Source organism: Euleptes europaea, chromosome 15 (assembly GCF_029931775.1).
Source record: "Euleptes europaea isolate rEulEur1 chromosome 15, rEulEur1.hap1, whole genome shotgun sequence".
Classification (NCBI taxonomy): Eukaryota; Metazoa; Chordata; class Lepidosauria; order Squamata; family Sphaerodactylidae; genus Euleptes; species Euleptes europaea.
The window spans coordinates 59,964,684-59,976,329 of record NC_079326.1 but is presented as its reverse complement, the minus strand read 5'-3'; the positions used below and the strand labels follow the sequence as shown (position 1 = coordinate 59,976,329).

Here is an 11,646-nt window from a genome sequence, read left to right as displayed (position 1 = left end):
GTAGGCTGGTGGGGAGTTTCCCAACTGGGGGGAAGGCATGCTGCTTTTATTTCAGCAGGAGCATCTTTTGGGGATGCCACCCATTTTATCACGCTTGCAAAGAGGAAAAGGCAGCAGGTTTTAATTAATGCAAGCCGGTACAGGCTGCTGCCGTTCCTGTTCCTTCATCACGGGAGGAAGAACCTGTTGCCTTTGCTAGGAGCGGTTGGAGTTGTACAAGCGCCAAGGTGGTGTGCGGAGGAGAAGGCAGGTGGATGCGCGGCTGCCTGGGAGCGATGCTGCCGAAAGTTGGCTCATTTGCCGAGTGCTACAAGTTTTGCTGGGTTCCAGCTTAAAGGTTGTGGCTGGAAAGAGGAGCCCGGCTGGGTTGTGCTGCTCGAGTCCTTCCGAGGATGGCTTCGCTCTTCCAGCACTTGCGGGTCCTGCTGTGGAAGAACTGGCTGAGTGTCAGGAGGCAACCGGTGAGTAAGGAAGACTCCATCTTGTGAAGCCCATGGCTTAAACTGCACTATATATTTATTGTTGTTGTTGTTGCACTTAAGATGGTCTGTCAAATTGTATTTTATTTTGTTGGAAGAAGAAGAGTTGGTTTTTTATATTCCGACTTTCTCTACCACTTAAGGGAGAATCAAACCCGACTTACCATCACCTTCCCTTCCCCTCCCCACAACAGACACCCAGTGAGGTAGGTGGGGATGAGAGAGCTCGAAGAGATCTGTGACTAGCCCAAGGTCACCCAGGAGGCTTCATGTGGAAGAGTGAGGAATCGAACCCGCTTCACCAGATTAGCCTCCGCCGCTCATGTGGAGGAGTAGGGAATCAAACCCGGTTCTCCAGATCAGAGTCCACTGCTCCAAACCACTGCTCTTAACCACTACACCACGCTGAGCCTTGCTTGTCGAGGAAGTGGTGGGGTATAAATCTAAGAAATAAATAAAAAATAAACAAGGGTGGGGAGTTTACTGAAAAGCATGCCTTTTGGTCCTATTGATGGAGAAGACTATTGGCCTGACTGAGCCACGGTGCTGCCGGAGGCCGCATCTTGTCCCTCGGCTGCTCTTGCCTGGTCCAGAAGGGGATGCTCTGGGCCGGCTCACTGCCGGAGCTGGTGGAGGGGTTGTCCTGGCTCCGGCCTGGTCTCCACCTGCAGGGGAAGGAGGCTGACGTGAGCGGATGTGCTGCCCCTCAGCAGACGGCAGCATGCATTTCCCACCACAAACGGGAAGACCAGCACGGGGTGCGGAGGGCTGGGCTGCAGAACTCATCTCCCTCCCGTAGCACATTCACCAGGCCTTCATTTGTGGGGAGTTGTTGATACCTGGGGGGGGGGATTCAAAACTGATGTTCTCCACGTGCAGTCTGGCGTGAGCGCGGCCCGTTCTCCCACCTCACTCCACTTCACGTGAAAATCAGATCTGTTCCAGATAAAATACTCGCAGGTTACTGACAGATGCTGTTGTAAATTAACAAAATTAAAAACCAATAGAAGGAATGTGCAATGGCCCATTTAACAGGGGTTCTTTTTTTTAAAGTCACAGCCACACTGCCTCTATTTCATGCCATACGGGTCTAACACCGTTCCTTTTCACCTTGTGGTGAGATGCCCCCGTGTGCAGCGCTAGATTCATGGCGCCCTGAGCCAATTGGGGAGCGGTAGAAACTGGTCAGGCCCAGGAGGAGCCATAGTTCCCTTTTTTGCTCATGTCTGTGGAAACGGTGTGACCCTTATTTTCAGTGTACAGCGACAGCTAAGTGCAAGAATGTGTATGTGTTTGGATTTGTGTTTGGATGTATAAAGGGCTGTGTTTTCAAGGACATCGTTCAGCAGCTCCTTGGAAGCTTTTCAGCAAAGGGACTTGCTTGTTCCACTCGCTCTGGAGTGTCAAGTCCAGGGCTCCCCAGCACATAGACCCCGGGCACCCATGAACACCTTTTCCGCTGTGGCCACTGAGCATTTTTGGGAAGTGGGTGAGGCCGGGAGCAGCTTGTTCCCAGCAGGGCTTTGGATGGGCCTGGAGAGTTCTGATTGAGCCAGTATGGCATCGTGATTAGGAGCGGCAGAAGCTAATGTGGAGAACCAGGTTCGATTCCCCACTCCTCCACATGCAGCCTGCTGGGTGACCTGGGGCCAGTCATAGTTCTCTTAGAACTCTCTCAGCCCCGCCTACCTCACAAGGTGTCTGCTAGGGGGAGAGGAAGGTTTGAGACTCCTTAAAGGCAGAGAACATCGGGGTATAAAAACCAACTCTTCTTCCATCATAAAGTCTAGCGACAAGATGCCTCATCCTAAGCACATTGACAGCCAGTGTGGTGTAGTGGTTAAGAGCAGTGGTTTGGAGCAGTGGACTCTGATCTGGAGAACTGGGTTTGATACCCCACTCCTCCACATGCGCGGTGGACTCTAATCTGGTGGACCGGATTGGTTTCCTCCCCATCTGCTGGGTGACCTTGGGCCAGTCACAGTTCTCTTAGAGCTCTCTCAGTCCAACCTACCTCACAAGGTGTCTGCTGTGGGTAGAGGAAGGGAAGGAGATTGTAAACCACTTTGAGACTCCTTAAAAGGTATAGAAAATAGGCATTTAAAAACCAATTCTTCTTCTTCTGACTGTCTCCAGAGGCCGTGGAAGCCACGGGACACGGATCTTCGCTTCTTAATGTCAGCTGCTGCCCCAGGCCGTGGCCATTATCCTCCCTTCCAACCCGTTTGGCCTGGGGCAGTGGGAGGCAGGAGACAGAAAGGCCCACTGCCACACTGGCCAGTTGGCTTGCTCTGGCCGTGGGGGCACTCCACAGCCCAGCCCTGGAAGAAGCCAGCTGGCCTGAAGAGGAGAAGGCAAACAAAGACTGCCCAAACCTGCCGCCTGGGTCTTCTCCCTAGCAGCGCTGATGCAGCCCGGGACGAAAGTAATCAAGCCTGAACAGAAAAAAGCTCTTCTTCCTCCCCCCCATGCCTGCCCCCCCCAAGTGGTGCTGCCGCAACCAGGGAGAACCAGGTGGCCAGTATGCACGGGAAAAGGGAAGCCATCCCCCCTCAAACCTGCTGGCCTTGTCTTGTTCCTGCTGAAGCTACCTGGGGATTAAAGCAAGCTGGCTGGTTTGAATGCAGGTGCAAAGCCCCCCCCGAAAGCCCCCCCCCCAGCTAGCGGGCTACTTTCCATCCCAAGCAGCAGCACCCAGGATAGAGTTGCCAACCTCCAGGTAGTAGCTGGAGATCTCCTGCCATTACAACTGATCTCCAGCTGAGAGAGATCAGTTCACCTGGAGAAAATGGCCCTCCCCTCCCCAAACCCTGCCCTCCTCAGGCTCTGCCCCAAAAACCTCCTGCCGGTGGCGAAGAGGGACCTGGCAATCCTATATATGAGGGATCTGTGTGTGTGTGTGAGGGGGGGATTCTCACACTGTTGACATCAGATTTAGCCCTCTGCCTCCGGGGGCTGCCTGCCGCCCACCCCAAAGTCTTTCAGCTCTTGACACCCCGTCCATATACCCCACTGAGTTTCAGTGTACTGTCTTCTGTAGAGATTGGTCGTGAATGTTAGTATTTTATACGTTTTATGTGACCCCATTAGGGACATACACGTTGGATACCCTCTGTTGTTATTATGAACAGAGTTTAAACTTGTGTTTGTTCCGCAGTTGGAGGTAGCCCAGGTGCCTTGAGAGGGCCCTTCACAGGCAACACGACCCCCCATGGACTTTTCCTTGGCATATCTTTACCTTAAAAACATTTTCAGTTTTTAACCTCTGGGTTCCCCCCTCTGCCAGACCCACCCTGGCAGACCCCACACCTCTACAAAATGTAGAGGTGCCATCAGAATTTTACATAATTGGAAGTTTTAAGCATGGGAAACCCCCCCTTGAAACCCCCCTGTTCCTATATGCTGCTGCAGAGCCATTCCCAGGATTTCTTTTTCTCCACTGTGTGATACCTTGGCTGGGGGGTACGGGGACGATAATACAGCCATTTGGCCTTGGTGGCTCTGTAATTACTAGGGTTGCTAACCTCCAGGTACTAGCTGGAGCTCCCACTATTATAAGTGACCTCCAGCCGATAGAGATCAGTTCCCCTGGAGAAAATGGCTGCTTTGGCAATTGGACTCTATGGCATTGAAGACCTGCCCCTCCTCAAATCCCTCCTTCCTCAGGCTCCCCCCCAACAATCTCCAGGTATTTCCCTACCCAGAGCTGGCAACCCTAGTAATCAGGCAGGGGCCTTGTGCCTCTGAGGCAGGTGGGGTTGGCACGCTGTCCCGCCCCGCGCCCTGGCAGCCTCATTGCCTGGCTGTACTTTCAGCTGAGCCGCTTGCCTTGATCCAGCTGCCATCCTGCCCAGGTTACACCTGACTAATTGCTGCTGAAGGGGGAGGTGCCTCTGGGGTTGCATCCAAAGGCACACTCTTTGGAAAGTGAGGGAGGGCGGAGGGGCAGCGTCCGCCTTCAGAGGTTGATGTTGCCCGCCTGGCTGCTCATCCCTCAGCCCGGTTCTGTTGCAAGCAGCTCCGTATGGGGTGGCTGAGCCAGGTAGGGAGCCTCAGTCCAATTGCCTTGGCAGAAGAGGCCCGCCCCATCTTGTCCCTCCCTCACTTGCGAGCTCCAGAGGCTGCCTTATACTGGATCACTGGTCCTGCCTGCTCAGCAGTGCCCACTCAAGACTGGCTGCAGCTCTCCTGGTCCTCAGGCAGAGGTCTTTCACGCCACCTACTGCCTGGTCCTTTTAGCTGGAGATGCCTGGGATTGAACCTGGGATCTTCTGTAGGCCAAGCAGATGCTCTACCACTGAGCCACAGCCCCTCCCACTTCTAGTGTCCCAAATGAGGGCAGCGTTTGGCTGGGGGTAAAAGGGCTCATGAAAAAGCATCCTCTGCTTCCCCCCACCCACCCACCCACCCACCCACCCTCTTTAGTTTCAGCACTAGTTTCAATGGGACCGGCCAAAATGTGTCAAGGAATCCTTTTTTTAAACTTCCTGAGTAAAATGGACTTCTGTGCTCTATTTTGGCCAAGCTGAGAAAATCTCCAGAGAGGCTTTTTCTTAGCTGAAATTGATTTTCACACTACCGCTCACTGTTTTCAGCCGTGGAAGAAGCCCCCAGAACACGCAGGTGAGAAGTTCTGGGGTCTCTGAAACAGCAAGATGCAGCTTCCAGACGATAAAAGATGTCACAGTTGTGATCTGCTCGGAGTGCAGAGGGGGCTTTGCAAATGCCCTCTTAAACCACCCCATTCCCATCAGAACGGAGCCATGATGGAGAAGGCCCCGTTTGAAGCACCAATTCAAGACAGCAACAGATGGCACCTGGAGGCAGAGGTCACCTTGTGGTCGGCTCAGATTCACCACAGGCTTCTTTGGGGAATCAGTAGCCCTCAGTTCACCTGGGGAAAATGGCCGCTTTGGCAGTTGGACTCTATGGCACTGAAGTCCCTCCCCTCCCTAAACCCTGGCCTCCTCAGGCTCCGCCCCAAGAACCTCCCACTGGTGGCAACTCTAGCCTGGAATGATGGCACCTGGGAGTAGGGTTGCCACTTCTGGGTTGGGAAATACCTGGAGATTTTGGGGGGTGGAGCCTGAGCAGGATAGGGTTTGGGGAGGGGAGGGGCTTCCACGGGGTTTCATGCCATAGAGTCCACCTTCCAAAGCGGCCTTTTTCTGCAGGTGAACTATTCTCTATTGCCTGGAGATCAGTTGCAATCCCAGGAGATCTCCAGCCACCACCTGGAGATTGGCAACCCTACCTGGGAGTAGTGTGAGTGTTGTTGGACTGGAATGAAAGCCCCTGGGAGTGGCAGATATATTCTGGGCCCGGCACGACAACCCCTAGAGTGGAACGACAGCCCCTGGGAGGAGCAGAATTGCTCTCGGAGTGGAACCAAAGCCCCTGGGCGTAGCAGAAGCGTTGTGCGCCTGGAATGACATTGACAGCCCCGGTGGTTGAAATCAGCGGAAGACATTTCATTCCACTCAGAGGTTTGTGATTACAGGGGCAGAGCACAGGCTTCAGTCACGGGGCCGCCGTTCTACCCTGAGACCGGTCAGTCCAGCAGTCACAGCCAGGCGGCCCACCCTCCGTGTCGTGGCCCCACTGAAGCCGGGCCTGCCCAGTAGGGCTGGGTGTGGGAGGTTGCTTTCATTGTGATGGATTTGTGGGAGGGGGAGGAAGCCTATATCACAGCAGGCTTCAGCCCCACCCACTCCTCTTTTTGACCATTGGCAAGGGAGACACCCACCCTCCCTTTGTTTAAGAGTGGGTGCAGGTTGGTCACCCATCTGGGGGCTGAGTAGGAATCCCCCCCCCAGTAGGTCAGCACAAGCCCAGATGGTTTTTTCGCCTGCTCTACTCTGAAAAGGGTAAGGCAGAGTCCATAGGGTTGCCAGGTCCCTCTTCGCCACCAGCGGGAAGTTTTTGGGGTGGAGCCAAGGGAGGTGGGGTTTGGGGAGGGGAGGGACTTCGAAGCCATAGAGTCCAATGGCCAAAGTGGCCATTTTCTCCAGGTGAACTGATCTCTATTGGCAGGAGATCAGTTGTAATAGCAGGAGATCTCCAGCTAGTACCTGGAGGTTGGTAACCCTAAGAATCCACCAGTTTCAGTAATGCCTTGGCGCTGGTATTCCACGTTGCTGCTAGTAATGCCAGTCACGTTGCTTGACTGGTACACAGTGCAGCTTCGGTGAGGCCCCCCCTGGGGCATCATTCGGCGATAGATGGGATGGTGACAGCCGGGTTAATCCTCGGGCCGGGCCTGGGGCCTCGATGCCTTCATGGCCCTGGGACAGGCAGCCCTTGGGTGGGGTCATTGTCACAGACCCTGTGGCTAGGGGGACAGGAAGTGGTGTAGCCTTAACCCCCCTCAAGCAGCATGAAGACTCGGCAAACAGGAGCCTGAGCCGTACCCGTGTGACAGCTCGAGGGTCAGAGCCGCGGCAGCCTCGTCCGCAAATGCAGGGATGCACAAAACAAGAGATCCCCTCCGATCAATGGAAATAAACAATTAAATAAAAGTGGTCCTTTCTATTTCCCAACTGAGGGGTTGGATCTCCTTATTCTGCGTCTGTAGGCAGTTCTGTTTTCCATAGGAGCCGGGAAGCTACTTCTGCAGCTGATTCCCCCTCCCCCCTTCCGCTTTGGGGCGCTTTCACTCCTCGCCTGAAGGCTGGCAGCCTCGTCTTGCTCCACAGGCGCTGGCTGCCACACTCAATGGCCATGACAGTGGGAGTGGGCTAAGGAACCGGTCACTCTACCTGTGACATCTGGCTGTACCTTAGATAGGGTTGCCAGGTCCCTTCGCTCCACCGGCAGGAGCTTTTGGGGGTGTGGCTTGGGGGGGCGGGTGATACACGTGCTGGCTAGTTGAATGTCATGAATGACATGGGGGGGGGAGGGTGTCAAAACAAGGGATCCCACACTGCCAGCGGGAGTTTGGCAACCCTATCTGCATTACATCCAGTGCATAACATCCAAATCGTAAGATGTCATAGTCCCACTGTACACACCGCATTGGTCAAGCCGTACTTCAAAAAGGATGTGGACAGAATGGAGTGGGTGCAGAGGAGAGCGACGAGGATGATCAGGGGCCTGGAGACCAAGCCCTATGAGAAAAGGCTGAGGGGGTTGGAAATGTTCAGTCGAGAAGAGGAGGTTGAGGGGGGACATGATTGCTTTCTTGAAGTATTTGAAGGGCTGTCAGAGGAGGGCAGGGAGCTGTTCCTGTTGGCAGCAGAGGATCATAGGACTCGCAATAATGGGTTTAATTTACAGGCAGAAAGATACCAGCTGGATATTAGGATTTTTTTTTACAATGAGAATAGCAGTGGAATGGGCTGCCTAGGGAGGTGGTGAGCTCCCCCTCTCTGGCTGTCTTCAAATGGCAGCTAGACAAACGCTTGTCAGGGATGCTCTAGGCCAGTGATGGCGAACCTTTTAGAGACCAAGTGCCCAAACTGCAACCCAAAACCCACTTATTTATCGCAAAGTGCCAACACTGCAATTTAACCTGAATACTGAGGTTTCCTCCCAGCTGGGCGGCGGGGAGTCCAGGGAAGGGGGGGGGCTTTGAACGGCTCCGAGCCCTTCAAAGCCCGGCAGAAGAGTCCAGGGAAGGGAGGGGGTTTTCAAGGGCTCCGCGCTGAGCCCTTCAAAGCCCCCATGCGTGCCCACAGAGAGGGCTCGGCGTGCCAAGTCCGGCACGCATGCCATAGGTTCACCAACACGGTTCTAGGCTGATCTTGCATTGAGCAGGGGGTTGGACTAGATGGCCGGTGTGGTCCCTTCCAACTCTTTGATTCTATGACTGCCTGTCTGTTTCTGGTGTAAGTTCTGGTGCTGACCTTTAAGGCCCTGCATGGATGGAGCTGGGGTACGTGAAGGACCTCTTCCCCTCCTCCACCAGTTAAGATTTACTGGCAAGCCCTGCTCTCTGGTCGGTGGTGACCGGAGGCAGGGATTTTTCAGGTAGTCTGTGGAACCCCCCTTTCCCCATGAGGCTCTTCTGGACTCTACCTTACTCTCTTTCAGGCACTAGGCCAAAACAATTCTTTTTACCCAAGCATTTACTTGTGGGGTCTGTCTTTTTAATCTGTTTTTATGGTCTTGTCCCAGCCTAGGAACTGTTCAGTGGATGAGCTGCTTAATGTTTGTTTTATGCTGTCTTGGGCAATATTTATGCTGTGCATTTTGAGACTTGCTTTTATGCTGTGATTATATGATTTTATTGTCCTGTTTTAGTTCATGAGCTGCCTTGAGCCCGGACAGGCAGCATATTTTTTAATTAATAAATACACATAAAAATGGTTATAGAATTTGTTTCACGTGCATTTTTCTCTTCAAAGGCTGACTCTTCCTAGAGAACCCTCTGCAGGATTTGAGTTTGGAATAATAATTTAGTAAGACTAATGGAAAGATGTCAGCAAATGACTATTTTGTTCCTGTCATCATTTACAGGATTTTAAAAAAGGAGGTTTCAGCAGAACCCAAATTAGACATTATGAGATATGTGTGCTATTTGTTTGTCACAAAAACTGAAGCTAACTTGGAGTGATTTTTACTTGGCTCATTGATGCATATTTTAAAATGTTAACAAATAACAGTAAAACTGAACTAAAACCAGCCTCCCATTGCCTTCTCTTCTCTTCTCTTCTCTTCTCTTCTCTTCTCTTCTCTTCTCTTCTCTTCTCTTCTCTTCTCTTCTCTTCTCTTCTCTTCTCTCTTCCACAGCTCTGGTCACTGACATTAATCGCCTGGCCAGCAATCACATTCATCCTAGTGGCCATTATTCGACTCAGTTTCCCCCCAGAAGCTCAGCCAAATTGTGAGTAATGGGTTTCTTTTTATCTCATTGTGTTTTCACTGCCACTCCAGAGAAGAATGCATCTCTGAGAAACCACGTCTTCATACGGATTGTTCATTGGTTTGTAACACATATTTCGTCCCATCTTCATGGGTTATGATTGTCTCATGTGGTTGTGGGTCTGGTTGCCCCCATGTCTGTGGCTGGTGTGGGCCATGCAAAGCCATTTCTTTTGGGTGGCATAAGCTGCCCTCTCCCTCTCTTCACCTGCTAGATGGTTGTGGGGAAGGGGTGCCCTGAGGCATTACAGGCACTGGATCATATGAACACATGAAGCTGCCTTATCCTGAATCAGACCATCGGTCCATCAGTCAGCATTGTCTGCTTAGACTGGAGGCAGCTCTGGGTCACATCACTGATTACCTGATCCTTTTAACTGGAGATGCCAGGGACTGAACCTGGGTCTCTTCCACTGAGCCATGGGCCCTCCCTCCAGATCCATTTCTGGGACATCAGGGGGCAACCTGAGAAAAGACAAAGCTGCCGCTGAGATCTAGAGCTTCATCTTGCCTCTAAACTGTTGGTCTGTAACGGCAGCAGAAGTCTTGGAGCTGGTCTTGGGAAAAAATGCTTGTGTTTTGGCCAGGTTTGCCAACCTCTAGGTACTAGCTGGAGATCTCCTGCTATTACAACTGATCTCCAGCCGATAATCAGTTCACCTGGAGAAATTGGCTGCTTTGGCCATTGGACTCTATGGCACTGAAGTTCCTCCCCTCCCCAAACCCCGCCCTCTTCAGGCTCCGCCCCATAAACCTCCCACCTGTGGCAAAGAGGGACGTGGCACCCCTAGTTTTGGCAGTTAGCACTAATGTCGAACTAATGTCTGTGATTAGTAACTGGATGGAGTGGGTGTTCTCCGGACAATGCGGACATTCAGTCTTTGGTAAAATGGATGATATTATCCCTTATGGATATCTTAAAGGCTTTAATTTGCTTCAGTGTAAATTGCATTTTTTTGTGGTGACTTCCATGACCGAGGAAACCAGAAGAAAAAAAGGAGGAGCCAGATGCCAGGGAGAGTAGTTTATTTGACCTTTTAGATCCCAACATGTTTCATGATGAGCTTCGTCAGGAGATCTAATAAAATACAGTTAAAATAGATACAACCACCCCAATACATAATACATTAATGATAAATCAGAGCCTGGACTTTTTACATTTGACCTGGCCACAAATTATATCAGGGTCCATATAACTACCAAAGTATGCAGATTAATTCTTGAGACCTTTCAGCTAAGTTATTCAAGAATCCTACAGGTGGAACATAATATGAATTAATGAATTTGACATTTGTGTAGTATATGCTATTAGGTGCCCAAATATTATGGTTTATATTTTTAAAAAATCAAGTTGGTTAGAAACACGTATTGTTGAACAAGAACAACATTTTTCATAGAAGAGGAGCAGTTTGGGCCTCATGTATTTTTTACTTCCACAGGTATTATCAAGCAGTATTGATTTCTTTATCCCTTAATGGGTGAAATGGGAGTATCAGCCTAGCTGTAAGTTATACTGAGCTCTCTGCCCAACCCCTCTGTTTGCCTAGGGTGGGAGAAATTTCTGATAAGTTTTTTGATACGGATAAGTCACACAAGTTAAAATTTACGACTTGGCAACTGTGTGGGATTTCAGTCTTGAGGAGCTGCAGCTGGAAGGTTTCTGCCTGAAGACACTGACGAAGCATTTCATTTGGAGTTGCAAAACAGTGTTTAAAATTGGCCATTTGATAAGACTTTCTCATCTAGTTTGTTTGGAAAATTTTATAGAACTTTATAGAGTGTTTTTATAGAGTTCCGTTTTTTGCAAACACTCTATTATTAAGCATTATACTGAGCTCTGCCCAACCCCTCTGTTTCTCCAGGGTGGGAGATGTTTCTGATACGTTTTCTTATATAGAGCTTTTATTCATCTTGAGTTCTATATATAGAAGTTGTAGGTAATAAACTGTTAATACTTCCTGTATCATGTGTGTGTTAAGTGCCATCAAGTTGCTTCCGACTCATGGCGACCCTATGAATCAATGTCCTCCAAAATGTCCTCTCTTTGACAGCCTTGCTCAGGTCTTGCAACATTTACGTATTATTTATATGGATGTGGTTGTATCTATTTTAACTTTATTTTATTTGATTCCCCTGATGAAGCTCATTGCAAAACGCGTTGGGATCTAAAAGGTAAAATAAACTATTCTGACAAAGCCACTTGATAGGGTAGCCAACCTCCAGGTGGTGGCTGGAGATATCCCACCATTACAGCTGATCTCCAGGTGACAGAGATCAGTTCCCCTGGAGAAAATGGCTGCTTTGG

The 11,646-nt window shown here is 50.8% G+C and overlaps 1 protein-coding gene across 1 annotated transcript in view; it reads left to right on the top strand.

Annotated features, from left to right (window-relative positions):
- Positions 1–392: 392 nt before the first annotated feature.
- ABCA12 (ATP binding cassette subfamily A member 12) overlaps positions 393–11,646 on the top strand; it is a 101,741-nt gene continuing 90,487 nt past the window's right edge. The window contains exons 1-2 of the mRNA XM_056861241.1: positions 393–461; positions 9,210–9,303. Of these exons, the coding sequence (XP_056717219.1) occupies positions 393–461; positions 9,210–9,303 (163 nt within the window). The remainder of the gene's footprint in view (positions 462–9,209; positions 9,304–11,646) is intronic.